Source organism: Paralichthys olivaceus, chromosome 21 (assembly GCF_024713975.1).
Source record: "Paralichthys olivaceus isolate ysfri-2021 chromosome 21, ASM2471397v2, whole genome shotgun sequence".
In the NCBI taxonomy this organism is placed as follows: domain Eukaryota; kingdom Metazoa; phylum Chordata; class Actinopteri; order Pleuronectiformes; family Paralichthyidae; genus Paralichthys; species Paralichthys olivaceus.
The window spans coordinates 9992596-10010855 of record NC_091113.1 but is presented as its reverse complement, the minus strand read 5'-3'; the positions used below and the strand labels follow the sequence as shown (position 1 = coordinate 10010855).

Here is an 18260-nt window from a genome sequence, read left to right as displayed (position 1 = left end):
TTTCCCTGCATGAACAAATTTTTATGACAAGCAAAATTGACCTGAATTAAGTTCCACCTATGTCTATTTATACTAACGGAGAAATCCTGTGAACGTTACCGCCAAGGAAACATACCCACATGTTAGAGAACACATTCCTGCTAAAAACGCATGACTAACACAGCATGTGTCTAAAACCTTTGTACAGCCATGAAATTAATATATATGCTAAATATCAAATAAAAATCCTGTTATCATAGAAAACTATAATCCACTGCAAAGGTAATCCATTTACATTAACAATAATTGCCGCAGAAATTGCTATAATTTTACTTGGCAGGCTGTCAGAGTTCGTCTGGATGACTTTTACAGAGGATGTCTTGAGGTAAAGGCAAACACGGCCAAATAACATTCTTGGATGACTTCGCTGCAGCGGTGTGCCAATGACTTGAGCTGTTACCATTCACTGTTTAGACTTGTTTGAGAAAATACGTTTTTTTTTCACAGAGAAGTCCACAAAACATGATTTTGTTGAGCGTAGGCCTGTTTCCCATAGAGGAACGGTAAATAGAAGAGGCTGATGGGAAATGAAAGGGAAGCACAGGCCTGTGTTTTAAGAGATGTTGCCAAAGTTGCCCGCTCGACCGCTATATGTGACCAGAACTCCTCACCTGAATAAGCACGAATACACCCGTGTATGTTCTGGCAACACTATCACTGACCATTATGACACTCAACCGTCATCTTTAAATCACTCAATTTCTACCTCCCTCACTCTGTGCTTGTGTGTAGGTGTGTAATTACAATTTGTTGGCCGGACTTTGTGTTGCTGTGTTCACATACTGAATTTGGGTTGTGAAAAGGTCATGACTCTATTCTAATTTTTATGTATTCCCTTAACTAAGAATGGGATGTTTATATCAAATACAGTGAATGACAGTTGCATTGATGTGTGTTTAACATGGTTCAGTCCAAGTCCCATTCTCTCATTTCAGTCATTTGCTGTCCAGATGGACATTCTCCAGAGTTTGCCTGTCACATTTGAAAGCGTTCAGGTAAGGGGTGGAGTGGCAGGAGGGAGGACATAATGTATAAATTCCACTGTGTCAGCCTGAATCACAAAAATCTCTCGGATCTCACCTTTCCAATTTGACATCTTTGTCTGTTTTCTACATATTTGGCCCCGCTTCATCCTGAAATATTTGTATTTTTCTTTGTTTGTTTTTTTCAGTTTTGTGTCTGTCATCAAACATTATGTGGACTGGTCTCACAGGAGAAACTCGGGAGAATGTCCTCAGATGTACCGAGGAGATGGATTCATAGGAAGAGGAAGAGAAGAGGGTAAGAAAAAGAGCTAAAGAGAGAGCTGGCTCCTTTAATAATGCCTACTGAGTTTATGTAAACCTGTTAAAGATTATTTCTATAGGTTTTTGATTTAGAAGAATAAACTCTATTAATCATTTGGGTTCTGCAAAGTTAGATCTTCAGTAGTTCCAAACACATTGAAAGCACATAAGTGATGACAGATAGATGGAGAGACTTACGCAGACACTCGTTGGCCTCGCGGGCGTTGGCCCTCTGCCACGGCCGGTCGTAGTGAAAGGGTTTGCAGCGGTCACATTCAGGTCCTTCTGTGTTGTGTTTGCAGTCACACACCAGTTTGCCTTCCTTGTCTTTCAGACAACGTGAGGCATGTCCATTGCATTTACATCTCCCGCCCACCTGGAAGTCTCCCACTGCATAGAAATAAGTTGGCAGTGTCGATGTCACGGCCATGGGGTCGTCGTCCCTCCCTCCACTGTTGCTGCCGGCCCCCAGCGCCAGCTCCCGGGGAAGCTGGGGCCGGTTGAAGACCACACGGATATCTGTGACTGTCACCCAGTCCTGGAGCACCGGGCTGTTGTCAAAGTCTTTACCAGAGGGCCGTCCATCCAAAGTGCTGAAAGCAATGAGTCCACCAGAGAGAGGATAGAGGTCAGTGTGGCCATCTGTGCATAGAGCCTCCTGCTCGTTCTGCTTGGTAATGGTTGCTTTGTTGGGCCGATTGTACATACGCCGGCACTGAGAGGAGTAGAACTGGTAGGGCATCCAGGTCTTGCCATAGTCCATGCTCTTGTATATGGCCAAGGACTCGGGTCGTGGAGAACAGAACTGCAGGCTGACGTAGGTGATTTCAAACTTTTTCCCCAACGAAAGGGTGAGAGTCACATTGTAAGGAGAGGTGTTCAGATTCTCTGACTGCCAGCAGGTGAGGTTGTGGGCTGAGTTGAGGTCGGTGAGGTAGGAGGCCGGGTGGGCACGGCGAGGGTCGGCCGCATCGCAAATTTGACACGTGCGCACAGAGGGTCGATCGTCCCCGCGCTCCACCACGCTACAGGAACGCGATGGAGGCCGACCGCAGACGCTGGACACCATCACCTCTTTACCAAAGGCGGCGTTGATAAACTCGGGGATACAGCGGCGGGCTGCACCTGTGTCGTCGTAACAAGGGTCTGGAGGGTTTTGCTGCCCGGCGAAGGGATTGGTTGCACTGTGAGTGGAGAATGTGCTGGCCAGGAGGTAGAGGCCCAACAGGCACCTCCAGGGTTCCCTCATCCTGTTTGTGAACTTGCGTCTATGTTTTTGCACGTATGAGTCCTTATATGTATGTATGTGTGTGCAAACCCAAGAGTCTATGTGTGCATGTGAGTAAATGCTGTTTTGCAGATGCGTCTGTGTGTGTGTGACTTTCTCCCGACAGTATGTGTGCAATTGTGAATCAGTGGAAGAAGAGTGTCCGAGCTCAGCGACCCTTCACTTCAGACTGACCAGAGCTCTTCCTGCAAGAGACAGAAATAAACAGAAAGGTCAATGTCACAGACATATTTTTACCATAATAGGATATAAAATAGAAATATATATAAAATGTCTGTGTACCCTCAAAACCAAATTATATTTGCCCTTATAAAGAAAATTAATTGGTTCCTTTGTACTCGATAATAAAGAGAGTGTTTTCATTGACTATAAGCCTTCCCAAGGATAAGACAGTTGGATCGGAGGCCCGAGAGAAAGGATGTGACCATTTAAAGAGAGACATTAGCAGCTGCACCCTGAATTTCAATGCAGGCCTCTCATTCAGGACTTCCATTCAGGTCAAAACTGGCCGAGCCTTGTGGTCATGCTTGAGCTGCAGAAGCAGAAGTCACCCTATAATCCCCAGTGATGCAGTGGAGCAGTGGACCGTGTGTGACCCTGTCAAACCTCTGCTCTAAGAGCTGGTCCTAGAAAAAAAAGAAACCATTTTATAGCTGAGGATATAGTTTTGAGCTCTTATTGATTTCTGTAGGAATCGGACAGGAAATCAACTATTGAAGCTCCATAGTCACACAGCTCTGACCCGTTGTATCCAGTCGCTGAACCAGAAAAGTTGCAAGAAGTGATAGCTTAGCTAGAGGATTATACTCTGTATTAAAAGAACTGAGCCTATGAGACTCCATTCAAGCTTTTTTAAATCTCTAGGTCGAGATAGGTACCTGGATGACATTATTGATATGCTCACAGCAAGACGAGGGGCCTCTCGCTCCAAAAGAGAGAAAGACTGAGGGGCGCGGCAAGAGAATGCTTCGGGGCAAAGAAAAAAACTGAGAAAGAGATGTGGACGGCTTGAGGCTTTTCCTTCAGTAATCCCCTTTTTACATCCCTTGGTGTCAAATGAGCCCCCATTTAAAAACAGACAGCTGTGGGCTTCAGAAGGTACCCCAACCCTCTCTGCGAGGTATTTATTAAATGACAATGAATCACACCCATCTCCTCCCTACCCTCTCTCTCCTCCTCATACCGCAGCATCCCTCTTCATCTTGGTAGAACAAAAGGCTGCCTCTGTATCCACTTCAGTCGAGCAGGGCAGGCAGACAGACAGATTTAAGGGGAGTCAGAAAAACAAAAGTTTCGTTCTTTTCTTGTGTGAGGGGTCCAAAGCTAGCAAATCCTCAGAAAAGAGCGCAGTGGTCTGGTAAATAGGAGCACTCTGTGCTCAAGTGCTTAAACCCAGCCATTTGGCCTCTCCTCAAGAGCAGATAGGGCACTAAAGGCAAAGAGTGTGAGGGAATTATACCGAGCACAAAGACAGTGAGGAAGCTGTATATTCAACTGCCTCTTAGAAATTCTCAGAGGTGGGAAGTAACAAAAAACTTTTTACTTTAACTCCCTCTATTTTAACACAAAAATCTGTATTTTCTACTTCTAACAATACAGCAGGCTTTCGTTTTCATGCATTTGAGGGAAATTGTGATTTTTTTATTTCATATTTATGTCACATGAGCTTGTACTTTTACTTGAGTATCTGTACTTGACAAAATAATATGTGCACTTTTGCCCCCTCTGGTAATTTCTATGAGCTACACACGAATAAAAACTATTTTCATACTTATTTTCGGCTTAATTTGAAATATACTTGGAATAAAAGACTAATAAAAGAATCCAATAAAACTTTCCCATTGTGCCGAGCCGTGAAGTAGCCACTAAAAGAAATGTAAAGAACTGAGCATGGCATTTTTTTTTTTTTATTTAAACCCTGCCGTTACAAAATTTAACATATAAAAAATAGATTGCAGGGAATGGGCCAGCTCATAAATGATTGGAGTGAGAGTGGGCCTTGCCAGGACGGATAAGGACACTGATCAATGACATATGTCTGAGGACGAGGAGGTTAAAATGGGCACGCTGGTGGGAGTTCATCAGCCAAGGCACTCCATCAAAAGGCTGGCCTTGGTAAATCTGGCGGGCCCGACACCCACTGAGACACACGGAGAGGCGGCTGATAGAATTAGCAACTCATTAGCATCCCGGCCCAGCTTCTATCAGCAGCATGTTCATCTGAAAAAAGAGACAGGGGGAAGCTCTGAAAGTGACATGGGCTGGTGGTGGAGAGGAGCAGGAAGAAGGGATTCAAACTATGACAGGTGAGGGACGAGAGAGAAAGAAAACAGATGGAAAGAGGGAATTTTGATGGATGTGTTGTTGAGGGAGTGAGATCACGTTGCAAAGTGACAAGAAGAAGCAAGAAGGAGACGAGGGACAGAAAACAGTGAGGGTCGCGACAGTGATTAAGCAGGGATGACTCACGGGAGGGCGAGCGAGGACAGAGATGAATGGGAGCAGTAGGAGAGAGAGCGAAAGTGACAGAGATGGAGGGAGGAGGTTGAGGGAAGGACACAAAAATGAGAGAGGGAGAGATGGAGGGAGAAACAGAGAGGAGACAGATTAAGGTGGCGGACTGCAGTGGTCTGTGTCTGGACTTCGGATGACTAAATATGGTGCGGTCCGCGTGCTGCCGGGCCTGCTGGGAGATTCTTCCAGGCTCTGGTGCTGTCAGGCGCATCTGGCAGATGAGCGCGTAGGTTAAACAGAGAGAGAACAGTGACAAGGCTGTTTAATTCCACTCCGTGTGCCCTCTGAAATAGATGTGTAGCTGTTTAACAATTCTCTGAGACAGTCCAACAACTCTGTGCGGCTGCGAGGAAACATGTTCTTTATTAAAACCTTATAAGACTTATTCTATATCGCCATTAAAAGTGCAAAATGTGAGCCAATCCCACAAAGTCTCTCTGAATCTATAAGCTTTGCCAGGATGTCAGCACAGCAGTGTAGCTGGCTGACCTTTGCAATGTGAAGAATCTGTTTCAGCATTAAAATTCTCTGTTTTAAGAATTGACAGTGTGTTTAACAAGCCACAAGTTCCCCTAAGTGGAGGCAGACATTGTCTTTCATTAAATGTGGTTGAAGTAGCAACAGCTGCAGGCCCATGACTCTGTAGAAGAAGACAGTGAGTACGGGCGCAGAAACACAGGGTTGTAGTTGCGACATTTTCAAGAATCTACCAAGGAGAGGTTGAAGCTTTTCAGAAAACAAATGTATTTATATTTCTGATGTAACCAAACATTTTATTTTTCCATAAACCATTGTTTGACATTTTGGGAAACACACTTTCTTGCCAAGAGTTAGATGAGAAGATCAATATAACTCTGTAATTATGAAGCTACGATGACCAGTTTGGCTTAGTACGAAGACTGGAAAAAGGAAAACAGCTCTAGTGTTATTCAAATGCAACAAATTCCACCAGTAACTAGAATGTACTCAGTAGAGCACATACCTCCACCAAGGCCCAACAGTCCGCTTAAATTCAATCGAGCTGCACCAAATTGCACACACTCATAAAGATCAATTCCCTAAGTATGCCCGATTTTCTTTAATTAAGATCCATGAATTATTCCCTGGAAAATCAAACAAACTGTCATAAAACGATTTTATATCACAATTTTAAAGAAAGTCATAAAAATTCCAGGATCCGCCCCCTGATTCTGATCCACACCAAAATTTTATAAATTTTTCCCAGACACATTTCGCATCCTTCCACTTCCAAGTTTCGCGCTAATCCCTTCAGATGTTTTTTGCGTAATCTTGCTAACAAACAAACAAGCCAACCAACAAACTGGAGAGGAGCGAAAACATAACCTCACAGGCAAAGGTAATAAATCTTACAAATTAACACATTACATTTTGTTTTATTAATGTGAAAAAAACCAATATGTATAAAGAATAAAGATGAAAAGTTTTCATCAATTGAAGTTTTGCCAACCATCTTATTTATCACGCAGAGGTGAGTGGTATCAATCTTCATGGTACATCTTCAAGGAATAAAAACGATTAACTATTCCTTTAAGACGTTTAGCATTAAATCATTATACTAATCTGAGTTTTGATTCTCAATAGTTTTATCCTTTGATCACTGATTCAGCCTTCAAAGTTTGATCTGACCCTGGCACACAAACCTACCGCCGTCTGCAACATAAAAGTATGTACAAAACTGTTCCTGAGCCTGCTGAGCCATTTCCAAGAGAATGTCAGCTCTGAGTGCACTGACAAATACAAACTGCATGGCCAATTCATCACTGCAACATTCCTCTGTGGATTAATGGCAAGGAAAATGTACTTGTGTGGACGTGCTACTGCAGTGTTAAATAATTTGTCCATTAGTATTATGGGCACAGTGTATGAATAGATGAAAAACTATGGGGCTTTTAGAGTGGAAGCCCCCCTGCATAAGAAGTTGCACTTGGCCACAAAGACAACTGAGGCCATTTGGCAATTGGAACAGATTCAATGGTTTTAATCAAGCAGTGACAGCCCAATTAGAGAAGGTAGATGATGGAGGGCAAAAGGAAGGCAAATTAGATTAAAAAGAGGTGGGTGAAGGAGAGAAAGAGAGTGAGAGGAAGACAGACAGAGAGAGAGAGAGAGAGGGGGAAAGACAGGAAGAGGAAGATGACAGGGTGGTCTGCTGGTTTCAGCGGAGACATTCCGGGGAACGTTTTTTCAGCTTCTCCCTGTCACCGGGAGATCATCTCATGTTGAGCTGTCTCTCTTTCAAGCGTGGGCGCCTCTGTCAGAGTTCACAGATTAGGAAAACAGAAGTTGCTGAGAGGCTTTATTTGGCTTGGGTGTAGAGGAGGGCGCCGGGGGAGGTGAGGATAGGAGAGGGACAGCTGAGCCACTTTGTATCCCAAGTGGGAGCCTTTCAAGCTGCTCCGGAGAGTTGGCGTGGTGGCCCCACTCCGGCTGGGAGTCAATGGAGGTCCTCTGGGTTGCTTCTCTCGGATGACAGCAAGCTGAGGCCCCAACTGGTGCCCTGCTGTCCCTTCAGCCTGCTGTACAGTAATCCCTGGTGGGGTTATTAGTGGCTGCCCAGAACCATGCAGGACTTTTTAATAGGCTAACAACAGGGCCACCTCCATTCTCATTAACATCAGTGAAAGATTCATTGTGTGAAAATAAAAGAACAGCGAGAGCAGCGTCAAAGTCAGAGAGACCCCTGTGCACAGATTGCACGTTGTCTGATTCAAATGAGGACACTATCATAGCACTTGTCCTTTTCAGGATTCATATTTAGAGTTTTCTGATACTAAGGTGACAGAAAGTGGTTAAAAATCCTAAAACAAGCTGCTTGAGCCCTAGTCGATATCTTAACATTTAACCTGTGGCCCCAGATCTACATTAAATTAATTTGTGCATCATTACAAAGATCTAAAATAAATATAATTGGTAAAACCTGAATTTGAGTAAGTTAAATACCAATTAATTGACAATGAAAGGCAAATTGGTTCAGCACAAATTAGTTCCATACAATCTCTATTCCCACACACACACACACACACACACACACACACACACACACACACACACACACTTGGGTAAATAAACCTGTCCAGATGAATCAGTGTGACTGACAGGCCTCATGTAACAAGGGTCAGATATTAGTGCTCTGAATTCCACATGATGATGGCTGTCTCCGCAGCGGTGACGACGATCCTGCTGTTTGCATAAGGGTGTGTGTGTGTGTGTGTGTGTGTGTGTGTGTGTGTGTGTGGGTGGGTGGTGGTTTTGGGGAGCACCTCACCGACATTCATTAGGGACTGAAGAGGAGGAGGAGGGGAGAAGGGCTGGGGGCAGGAGGGGGTCAACTCTCACAGCTGAGGGCGTCATTAGCAGGAGGATCACTGACAAATTTTTAAATCCCTCTTATGTCTGCCGAGAAGCTCTGAGTGCGTCTCTGGAGAGTTTTAATCTCAAAAAATCCACTTTTTTGCTCAAGTGTCATTCCAATTTGTCACGGCACTGTTATAACAAGAGCAAACTGCGACACCTGAACTAGTTGCTACGAAAGCAATATCACACACCACAGGTTCAGACGTGACTGATATCAGAAAACATATAAATGAAACAGAGACTGCCTCCTTTCCATCTCTGCAGCTGACAGTGAGAGACACTGAACGCCCAGCAGAGGAATGCAGCAGCTTCTGTGGCCCGGCCCACATGGCTGGACCGGAGTCCGACAGCGGTTCTTTACATCAACAGAACCCGATCCAGAACCAAACAGGGGGAGAGAAGTCAGGCAGCACGAGGTGGAATACTGGGTCAGGTTCTCACAGATTCAGACAGGAAGTTGTGCTAAGCTACAAATCTTCTGACTTATGGAAATGTACATATTAGCAGAAAAGCGGGGGGGGTGCGCGCTGAGAGAAGGAGTTGTGGTGTGTTTTCTGTTGATGAATTGCTCTGTGAGATCAGTGTGTTTGGTGAGTAAATGTGAGGTGGAGGAAGTTCTGGGCAGCGGTGACTCACTGGACTCAGGGTTAAACTGGGTTAATTTGTGAGAAACAGATCAGGCGAAAAATACATTTATAAGAAGAGCTCTTTGTTTCATTTTTACATGGATTCTCTGTCCCAAAACATCCCAGCAATGTTGTGTTCTCCTCTGCAATAAGAAACTGTTAACTACAGCAGATTGTTATGTTTCCAGTAAAAATGAATAAAAAGATAAATGGAGACAGTGGTGTTGACTATGAGGCAGATTCCTGCTAGGGTAAATAAAAAAAAAAAATGAACCATAAGCAATGAGGTGATTGAACTTCAAATTGTATATTTAAAATCTGACTTTCACAAAGACATTATACATTTCTTTTAGGTATTTGATATAAAAATGTATCACCCCCACCATGCAAAAGCTACAGCTTGTATACAAGACAAATTTCCTCGAAACCTTACAGAAGTATGTGATGTGGGTCAGGGAAGAAAGTAATGAATTTTGGTGCAGATCCAGGAATTTCTTTGTTTGGGCGTTTTTCAACATTTTCATTGATTTCTCTGGGGATAATTCACTGATCTCGATGAGAAAAATCTGGCATGTTTAGGACACTGACATGAGTGTGAGCAACTTGGTGCAGATCCAAATAAAAATACATATGAATTAAACAGTGAATTTAAATGTGGTTTCATGAAGTGACTGTTGGGTCTTAGCAGAGGTATGACGCAGTCTAGTTTTCATTTAAAAAATAATGAGTTCGAACAACCGGTGACAAAATAAACTTAAATAAAGTGTAGTAAGGTTTGCAAGTAAACGAGAGCCACAGTTTTGCTACAGAACAGTGGCATCTTTGCTAAAATCAAAACAGGGGTTCAAAATAACTTCTGAAGTCGCACAGGGCTTCGGCCCCGAATAAATATTTCACAAATGAAAAATGTAGCAGTGAACTCGAGCGAGGACCAAGTTGTACTTTGACTCGGATTTTTAACTGACAGAGCGATGGAGTTGGGAGGGAGGGGGGGGGGGGCAACGGTTCCTAAAAGAAATTTACAGCCTCCCATGTCAAGCTGTGATCTGTTTTCAAATACAAGAAATATTTCCCCTACATGTGCTGTCAAGATGCGCCTGAGAAAGCGATGACACCCACAGCCCTGCAACGCCGGATTCTTTCCCAAAGCCTGTTACTGGATGAAGGCCATGCGGCGGGGGTTACAGAGACGATAAAGACATGCGAGAAAACGCTGAGAGTTTAAAGTTCCCAAAGTGCACTCTTTTCAGTTTACGTGGGTGGACTGAGGGCTCCTTGATTGAACATTTCCCATGGACCTGAGCATAACCCTGACCACAGCTCTGCAGCAGTGTGGTTGGGCAGCGGCGGTCGGGTCGAGGCGGGCGAGGTGTTCCTGGATATGAGAGGAAGTAGCTCGTTTGGAGGGATGGAAGGGTTTAAAGAGAGGAGAGGTGAGCACTCCTTCAAAGCCCTTTGAAGGCTGGCTGCGGTAGGCAGAGCCGCGGTTTTCCCAAAAAGCCCCCCTAACAGGAAAACAGTTTTTTTTCCATTGCACAAGAGAAAACTCTACCCCACAGCCAAAGGCAAGGACCTGCTCTGAACTCACAGGGGGAAAAAAGAAAACGAAAAAATAATTTTATTAAGTGCTTGGAATACTCGCACGCTTGCGTACAATAAACTTAAACTCACACACGTTGCTGACGGACAAACACATGTTGGATTTACAATATGTGCCCTCCCTCACATGAAGACGAGTTGTAAAAGATGCCAGAGCTTGTGACTCATCAGACTACTCCCTTTCTCTTCCTCCTTCTCACTCTCCCTCCTACTCCCCTTCTCTCATTTTCTCTCAACACCAATGTTAGCGCGCAACAGGTGACCTTTGCCTTGAGGTCGGAGGTCAATGGTCTCCCAGTGAAAAGGAGAAAGAAGTTTGAGGTCTGTCATTTGGTTTGACAGAAGTTAAAACAACAAGACCCTAAAATTTAGTAGACATATTATTTGTCCCTCTTGAACATACAAGCAAGGAGCATGTTCTGCTGTGACACCTTTTATCAGCAGGTCAGCCTCACTTGTCTGTGTCTTAAAACACATATATAGAGTCTACATGTGTTTTATGATAAAATGAACTTAACATATGGTTAAGGTTTGGTTAGGTTTGGGCAGAAAAACAACAATGAGGTTATGATCACAGATTGGGTCAAAATAAGCTCTTTGTTAAGTCGTCATCATGGTTACAATCATAGACATGTTGTTAAGGTTAAAGGGCTCAAGTGTTGACTTTTTTTTTTTAAATGTCGATGGTTGGTTTGAAATAAGAAGCAAACTTCAGTCTCCGAGGTCGAAGCACACTCATATTTGATGGAACACATTAAAGCTGGTTTTGAAGTCATTAAAACCGTATTTCTGCATTTATGGGTTGAACATGACTCATAACGCCACCTAGTGTTTCAAACCATTTGGACCTTGCAGGTCCAATGTTTACGTAGAGTCAACTGTTTGGGCCGTCTCTGTGCCATTAAGAAAAGGTGGCCGACCCCCCCCACCAGCAACTGCTCCTGAGTGGGAATCTCATTTTTAAATCTATGCTGAAACTAAACTCCTAAACCACCACATCATTCGTTTGAACCACTGGCTGAGACAGCTGCCTGTGTCAGCGGCTCTAACAGCTTGGGACCACAGCGCTCCTCAGACACGGTGTGGCCCGACGTCTCAGCACCAACCACCTGTGCCAGCGGTTCAAACGGCTCAGGACGGCCGTGGTCTTGGCCGTCTGGAAACTCAGGAGACAAGAAGCCTCTGCTTCATTCAACGTCTCTGATGCATTTGTGTGTGTGCTGCTACTGGAGTGGAGACAACCTAAATAACTAAGCTCTGCTATGTCTTATCCTCGCCTCGATTCTTCCAGATGAAGCACTTAAACAAAAACTTAAGGGTGAAGATAAAATCCGAAGTTTTATTGACCCATCCCTCACACAGACCTCCTTACTCATACAATGTCGCTCTATTACAACACTACCTTACTATGTCCTTGGCTGGCCAGTAATTACTGCAACCACTTAGGGTTTGTCACTTGAATATAAACATATAGAACCCTTGCTGACACGACTGACACTGTCATTTTTTGGAGGACACTCTCCGTTCACGCATTAGCTAAGAGCTGGTGCTACTTTATGGCGGAAGTCTGCTATTTAAAGGGTGCATTGCTTTTCCCTGGGTGCTCACATCATATGGTTGATGAAATGAACGGATGAGCCAGCAGCCAACACGATTGTCATAGCGCTAGGAAACCCTTACATGCATCTAGTCATTTGACTATACGACAGAAAGTTAATAAATGAAGCATCGCATTCCTGCCGAACACAGAGTCATGTGCTCAGCTGTCAGCTACTGGTATGTTTATGGGTGCTTGCCAATCACTCACCAATCACAGCCCATTCTCTCAACAAACCCGTCCCTTTAAATACGACCTCCTCCTGCCGATCCCTGCTCAGCTACGCTGCCACTCATGCTCTGCTGCCGGCAACTTGCCTCCACCTTTTAGCAATGAGTCCAAACATGGCTGTGGGTTAATGATATTCATCTCGAACAAATGTATCTTGCCTGCTACGCCCACTGGGGGGTTTTGCATGCGTTCCCTGTTTTATCTTAGCGTGGCTAATCCAGGGAGCATCCAAAAAATGGAGCCATCCACACCAAACATAACCGTAGTCCCATTGTGCAATAAATGGATAAATCATGATGAAATGTTCCTGACTGAAATGTGGTTCTTTTGTAGAAATGATCTGTTTGCTCATCACGACTGAGACGGTAAAGTGATGGGTACAGACGGACCTCACACACACACACACACACACACACACACACACACACACACACACACACACACACACACACACCCTTCTGCATCTGGAGGAAATGTGTGGCTGCAGGCCTGGCAGGATGCGTGGAGATGCAGGATGAAGCATGTGAATCTTTGGCCCTGGATCCCCTCCCCACAGTGAGAGACATCTTGGGTGTCACGCCGACGAATGACCGGTATTTTAACAGGAAAGGAGAACACAAACACACAAGCAATTTTTCACTGAACGAGAAACACACAGCTACTTAGCGGTAAGAAATTTCAACGTCATTCTTCCCACCAAGGCGTAGACAATGTGTTATGTGGGTACTTTATCACACCACTTCAATCTCCACATCTAAGTAGAAATTCATGTCAGGGATGGGACGGATCCAGGAGGGAAATAAAAACATAGAACTCCTGGAAATTCCACATGGAATCGAACTCCTATCTTAAACTCCCATTCATGAAATTACATACGATTATAGTGGATTTGTAGATGCCAGAGCCTGATATGGTCAAACAGCTGTGTTATGAAAAGTGATCATTCAGATATTTGAGTTCTGTGGACGCTTCAGAGTCCTGGATGAGCTGCGTTCAGTTTCTAATTGGCTTTGATCAAAATGACAAAAGCTTTACTCAAGGAAAGAATGGATAGTTACACCCAACGAAAACAGAACAGAAGGGACAGACAGAAAGATCTAACGTTACTTTGCCCTGTCAAACTCTCGAAGCCGTAGAAGAAAAATATATTAAATGTGTTGACTTTACTGGCATAGTTAGACGGAGCCAAGAGTCCTGAGGAACCCTGCTTTTCAAAACCGATGAAAATGATCTGCCTATGTGTTTCTGCAGCTTTCCTCCATCTCCATGCACCTTTCCTGTGGGGTTCAGAAATACCACGTACGAGCAGACACACACACACACACACACACACACACACACACACACACACACACACACACACACACACACACACACACACACACACACACACTGCCGGGAGTGAAAAAAAATCTGCACTATGTTGCTTTGGATTACACATCATGTGCCTTCAGCAGCTCCTGGCTCTACCTCCCTCGCTCTGTTACTCGTGGAAGCAGGGTGTGATGCAATTAAATAATGATGATTAATTTGCACAAACAGGGAAGCTGGTGGCTGCGCTCCAGATGAGCAGCACCTCACTCCAGAGGACACAGACTTGACTCAAACATGTTTCACAGTCTCTCTGACCTCGGTGAGGACTCTGAGGCCTTCTCCTGCCGCACTGATTCCAGTCACTTGTGTTGAGAGTGAGAAGTAGGTCAAGTGGCTGACACTGTTTCAGTGCAATAGGGGCATACTCTAAGTCAATTGAAGCAGTTAAGATAAGGAATCTGTGTGGGACTCCCAGGCTTGTTGCTGCTTGAGAACCAGAGAGTAGATGATCTTACAGAGGGCTCATTATTTAAGTCTATTATTTCCTGTCGCACATTGTCCACAATGGACTTCAGGGTCAAATCAAGCCTTTAATCACTTAACTCCTCAATAAACCTGCTATAATATAATATATTATCTTTTTTATTTTAATGGTGCTTTATTTCAAAGTTATTGTGGGTTATTGTCAACAGACCAAAATAAAACTATTTGATTTTTTTTTTTTTTAACAATTTATTTTTCAGTTTGCATGTGGTGGCATCAAAGCAAAAAAGGAAAATATTAGAAGTGACAAACGCATTGGGAGACTTGGCGAGGGCAGTGCCGAGGAAGACGGGAACCGAGAGGCGCGCTGCTTGCTTTGGCACCCACACTTGGCCCCGAGTCCAAGTCGCTATTAAAGCTAACTGGCTGCGTATAGCCCACCTCTTGTACCTCGTATTAAATCCTAGGCGCGGGCTGTTTTTCTTGCTTTTTAATGCTGCGACCCACGGGCCAGTTGTAAATCGAGGAGGCTGACACCTGTCTGTGGTGTCCGCAGCTCTGATCCGATCCTGCGCGTCCCGGTGAGTCAGCGAGCCAAAACACCCACTTAGCCTAGAGGCACACGAACCCAGCCTCTTAATAAAGTAATGATAGTCATTGCCCTCATTTAAAACAAATGGCAGGTAATGGACAGCTCAGCAGAACAAGCGTCGTGAGTCACTTACTTTAGCGTATAAGGAAAGAAGTCGTGCGTAAAAATCGAAATCTGCTCTCCATAAACACACAAACATGCTGGTTGGGCAATAAAGACGCTCAGTGACCCGCAAATTATAAACTTACCCCAGTGTCAAGTGACTGTCGCTGCAGTTTCCGAGTATTAAATTGACGTCCCTTGAGACTGAGAGATCCACAGCAATTAGTCTTCAGGTTGTCTTCCGTCAGAAATCGCCTTGTCCGGACGCAAAAGTCTCGTTTCTCACACTCGCCTCGTTGGAATATTTAGAGATGAGGAAAAAACGCCTGCCACATAGTTTAAAAAAAGAGTAGGGGGACACCGAGAGGAGAGGTGAACCAACATGCGGCCATCCGCGCACAAAACTGAAAACCAACTGAAACCCCGTCCAGCACATCCATAGGTTGTGGAGCGAGCCCGGGGTAGGCTACTCCCCATTAAAATGAAACCCAGATTTCCCCAGCCATGTGTGTGCGAGCGAGAGGAGAGCGAGAGGGAGAGAGAGAGCGAGAGAGACAGAGAGAGAAGGGGGGTGAGAGTAGGTGGGGGTCTAAATAATCCCAAAACCAGCCGTGTTTTCTTAACCCAAGTTTCATTTGGTGATGCGCAAAATCGAATTGTGCCACAATGACGCGCAAACAGAAACAAACAGCTCGATGACACCACACCAACTCGCCTCTAGAAAGATTTTTGTTTCCCCCTCAAACAACACAACTGGTCTCACTTTTACAACAGATACCTCCGCAGCTTTTACGCACTGATTGTTACTTTGCTGGCTCTGAAGTGCCCCGTGGCTCGCTGTGTTCACAGGCAGACATATGGAGGTCGTAATGAGAACACAACGTTGAACCTGTTGAGGCAGAGTGGGGGCCTAGCGGGGCCCAGAGTGTAATAACTTATTAATCCTAATAATAGACCAACACATGTGGGATTTATTAGTGTATGTACGCCGTGTGCGTCATGGCACGGAAAATGGGAAAGTTTAGATGGTTTTATCGATTTGTAATGATAGAAGTAGCATCACATTAAATATACCACGGTGTGTGTGTGTGTGTGTGTGTGTGTGTGTGTGTGTGTGTCTGTGTGTGTGTGTGTCTGTGTTGAGAGACAGGCTCTTTTTGGCACAGAATTTATTGCGCCTTCGGCCATGACAGCAGCACATTAACTCATTAACTGAATTCATATGGCTTTGTTCCGTTCTCCTAGTGTGAGTGTGTTTGTTAAAGAGCTACAGCTAAATGTGGTTTGTCACGATGAGTGTTTGCAGTTTTCCATATGAGCCTGTCGGAGGAGAGAGTGTGCGTAAAAGAGCACTGGAGAGGCCCCATGCTTTAGAGTGACTTTAAAAAAAAACATGTCATTCAACTGCAGTCAACAGTGCTGGATAATATTAAGATGGAAGTTTATCTACACAAAGCGGTTACGATTATGAGAGGTGACTTTTGTCATCTATGTGCTTTTTGGTTTGACTGTCACACATTGTCTCAGCCAATCACAGCTGAGCACCCGGAGCTACTTGTTTTTGCAAAGGCAGAAAAACACATGTTACACTTGTAAAGATCAGCCCAGCAGAACCGCGAGGACGGCCACAACCCGTTTTATAATTTATAGGCGACAGCCCGCGTGTAGCTGTGTGTGTTATTGCAGGTGCAGCCCAGTGCGCACCGGCGGGTCATTAACTCGAGCATCGCGACCGATCAAAAAAAATCCCGAGCACCTCCTGGCTCCGCAATAAGCTGATCAACATTCCGGCTGTACTTACTGTGCCATCCACTGGGAAGGACAGCACAGTCCGGACCGGACTGGCCCGGCGAGACCCGGGACCGAGCTGCGCTTTTGTGCCTTTATTCCTACAAATAATCTCAAGCAAAGACCATTAAAACATGAGGTCATACCCACAGATGAGTGATAAATAATAAGCATTCACCCCAATTCCGTGCGCATGCGTGCACGTGTGACAGATATATGAGGATACACCTGCAGCCAATTGACGACTAATGGACGACGGTGAGCAGAATGGGTCAAAATGAAAACGACCTTTAAATACTACAATGGTGATAAAAGCATTTAAACACAAACAAAGGAAAACGATAATTTCATTAAAAACTTCTAAAATCGTCTAAAATCAAATTTCATAAATGAATAAGTGCAAAGCTGTAGTGCATTTATGAAAATAATTCCACCATTATTTTATTAATCATTTCCAATCTCTGCACATTTATCTCATATCTGAATTGCTTTCGTCTTTTTTTTTTTTGTCTTAATGTATTTCTTCTAAATGATTTTCTGGTCAATCACAACCTGAAATCATCTTTTCACCTGCTTACAGGAAGTGCACATTAATTATACTCTTTATTATTCTGTTCTCATCAGATCTATTTGATTTTTTCCGTTTCAGTTATTCTCCTTTTTATAAACTCTCTGAAAGTGTAGACCCACTTCTTTCAATATCTTCCTTGTTTCCAATTTGATCCAACAGTTTCTTGGAAATGGACATGATAGTGAAAGTAGTTAAGAGGACAACCAACTGTCAGCTTTAACCTGCAGCTGCATGATGTTCCTCACACAGTCACACAGAGACAGCAGACAGTTCTTCATTATTTACAGAGAAGGTCAATATACTGACGCATTTCTGTGAAATAAAGAAACCACTCATTTAGATTATCTCCAATTACAAGAGGGAGAGATTAGAGTGCGTAAAAGACATAATGAAAGAGAGAAAGCAAGACTAACACCCGGCACCACACTCACTTGCTGTCAGATGGGATCCAGGCCTCTCCTCGGTCTTTTGGAGCTGTTGCACTTCAGCGTGTTGATGTTGTCTGCAGAACAAGTCTCACGGCCCGGGGCCTCTCTGCGCTGGGTTCCCTGTGGCGGACACCCCGGAGAACATGTCAGCCTCGCTTCATTTTTTGGCACCCCCGCACGGAGAGACGCGTACCTTGTGCAGAGGAAAGCCCACACCTGGTTTTTAATAGGGGAATAGTGCCCTCTTGTGGTGGAATAGCTGTAAAGCTCAGTCAGACTCATAACCTTGGATCTTCATTGTGTTAGTCCAATATTTGTATTCCTATTTTTTAAAATCAAACAAACACTAAAACAATAAACTTCCTCTCAGTTATCCATAGATGAGAACCTAAGACCTATAAGTACAACAGGCTGTGTATGATAAGAC

At 44.3% G+C, this 18260-nt stretch overlaps 1 protein-coding gene across 3 annotated transcripts in view; it reads right to left on the bottom strand.

Moving 5' to 3' along the window:
• The window catches only part of ntn2 (netrin 2), a 47039-nt gene extending 28998 nt beyond the window's left edge, over positions 1–18041 (bottom strand). Inside the window, exons 1-2 of one of the 3 annotated variants that reach the window (XM_069517627.1) lie at positions 17837–18041; positions 1524–2798 (exon numbers count right to left, since the gene is read on the bottom strand). In XM_069517627.1, the coding sequence (XP_069373728.1) occupies positions 1524–2574 (1051 nt within the window). In that variant the 5' untranslated portion in view covers positions 2575–2798; positions 17837–18041. Of the gene's footprint in view, positions 1–1523; positions 2799–15192; positions 15578–16847; positions 16999–17836 lie in introns of those variants that run through there. The other 2 variants (XM_069517628.1, XM_069517626.1) reach the window with 2 other exon arrangements.
• Positions 18042–18260: the final 219 nt, after the last annotated feature.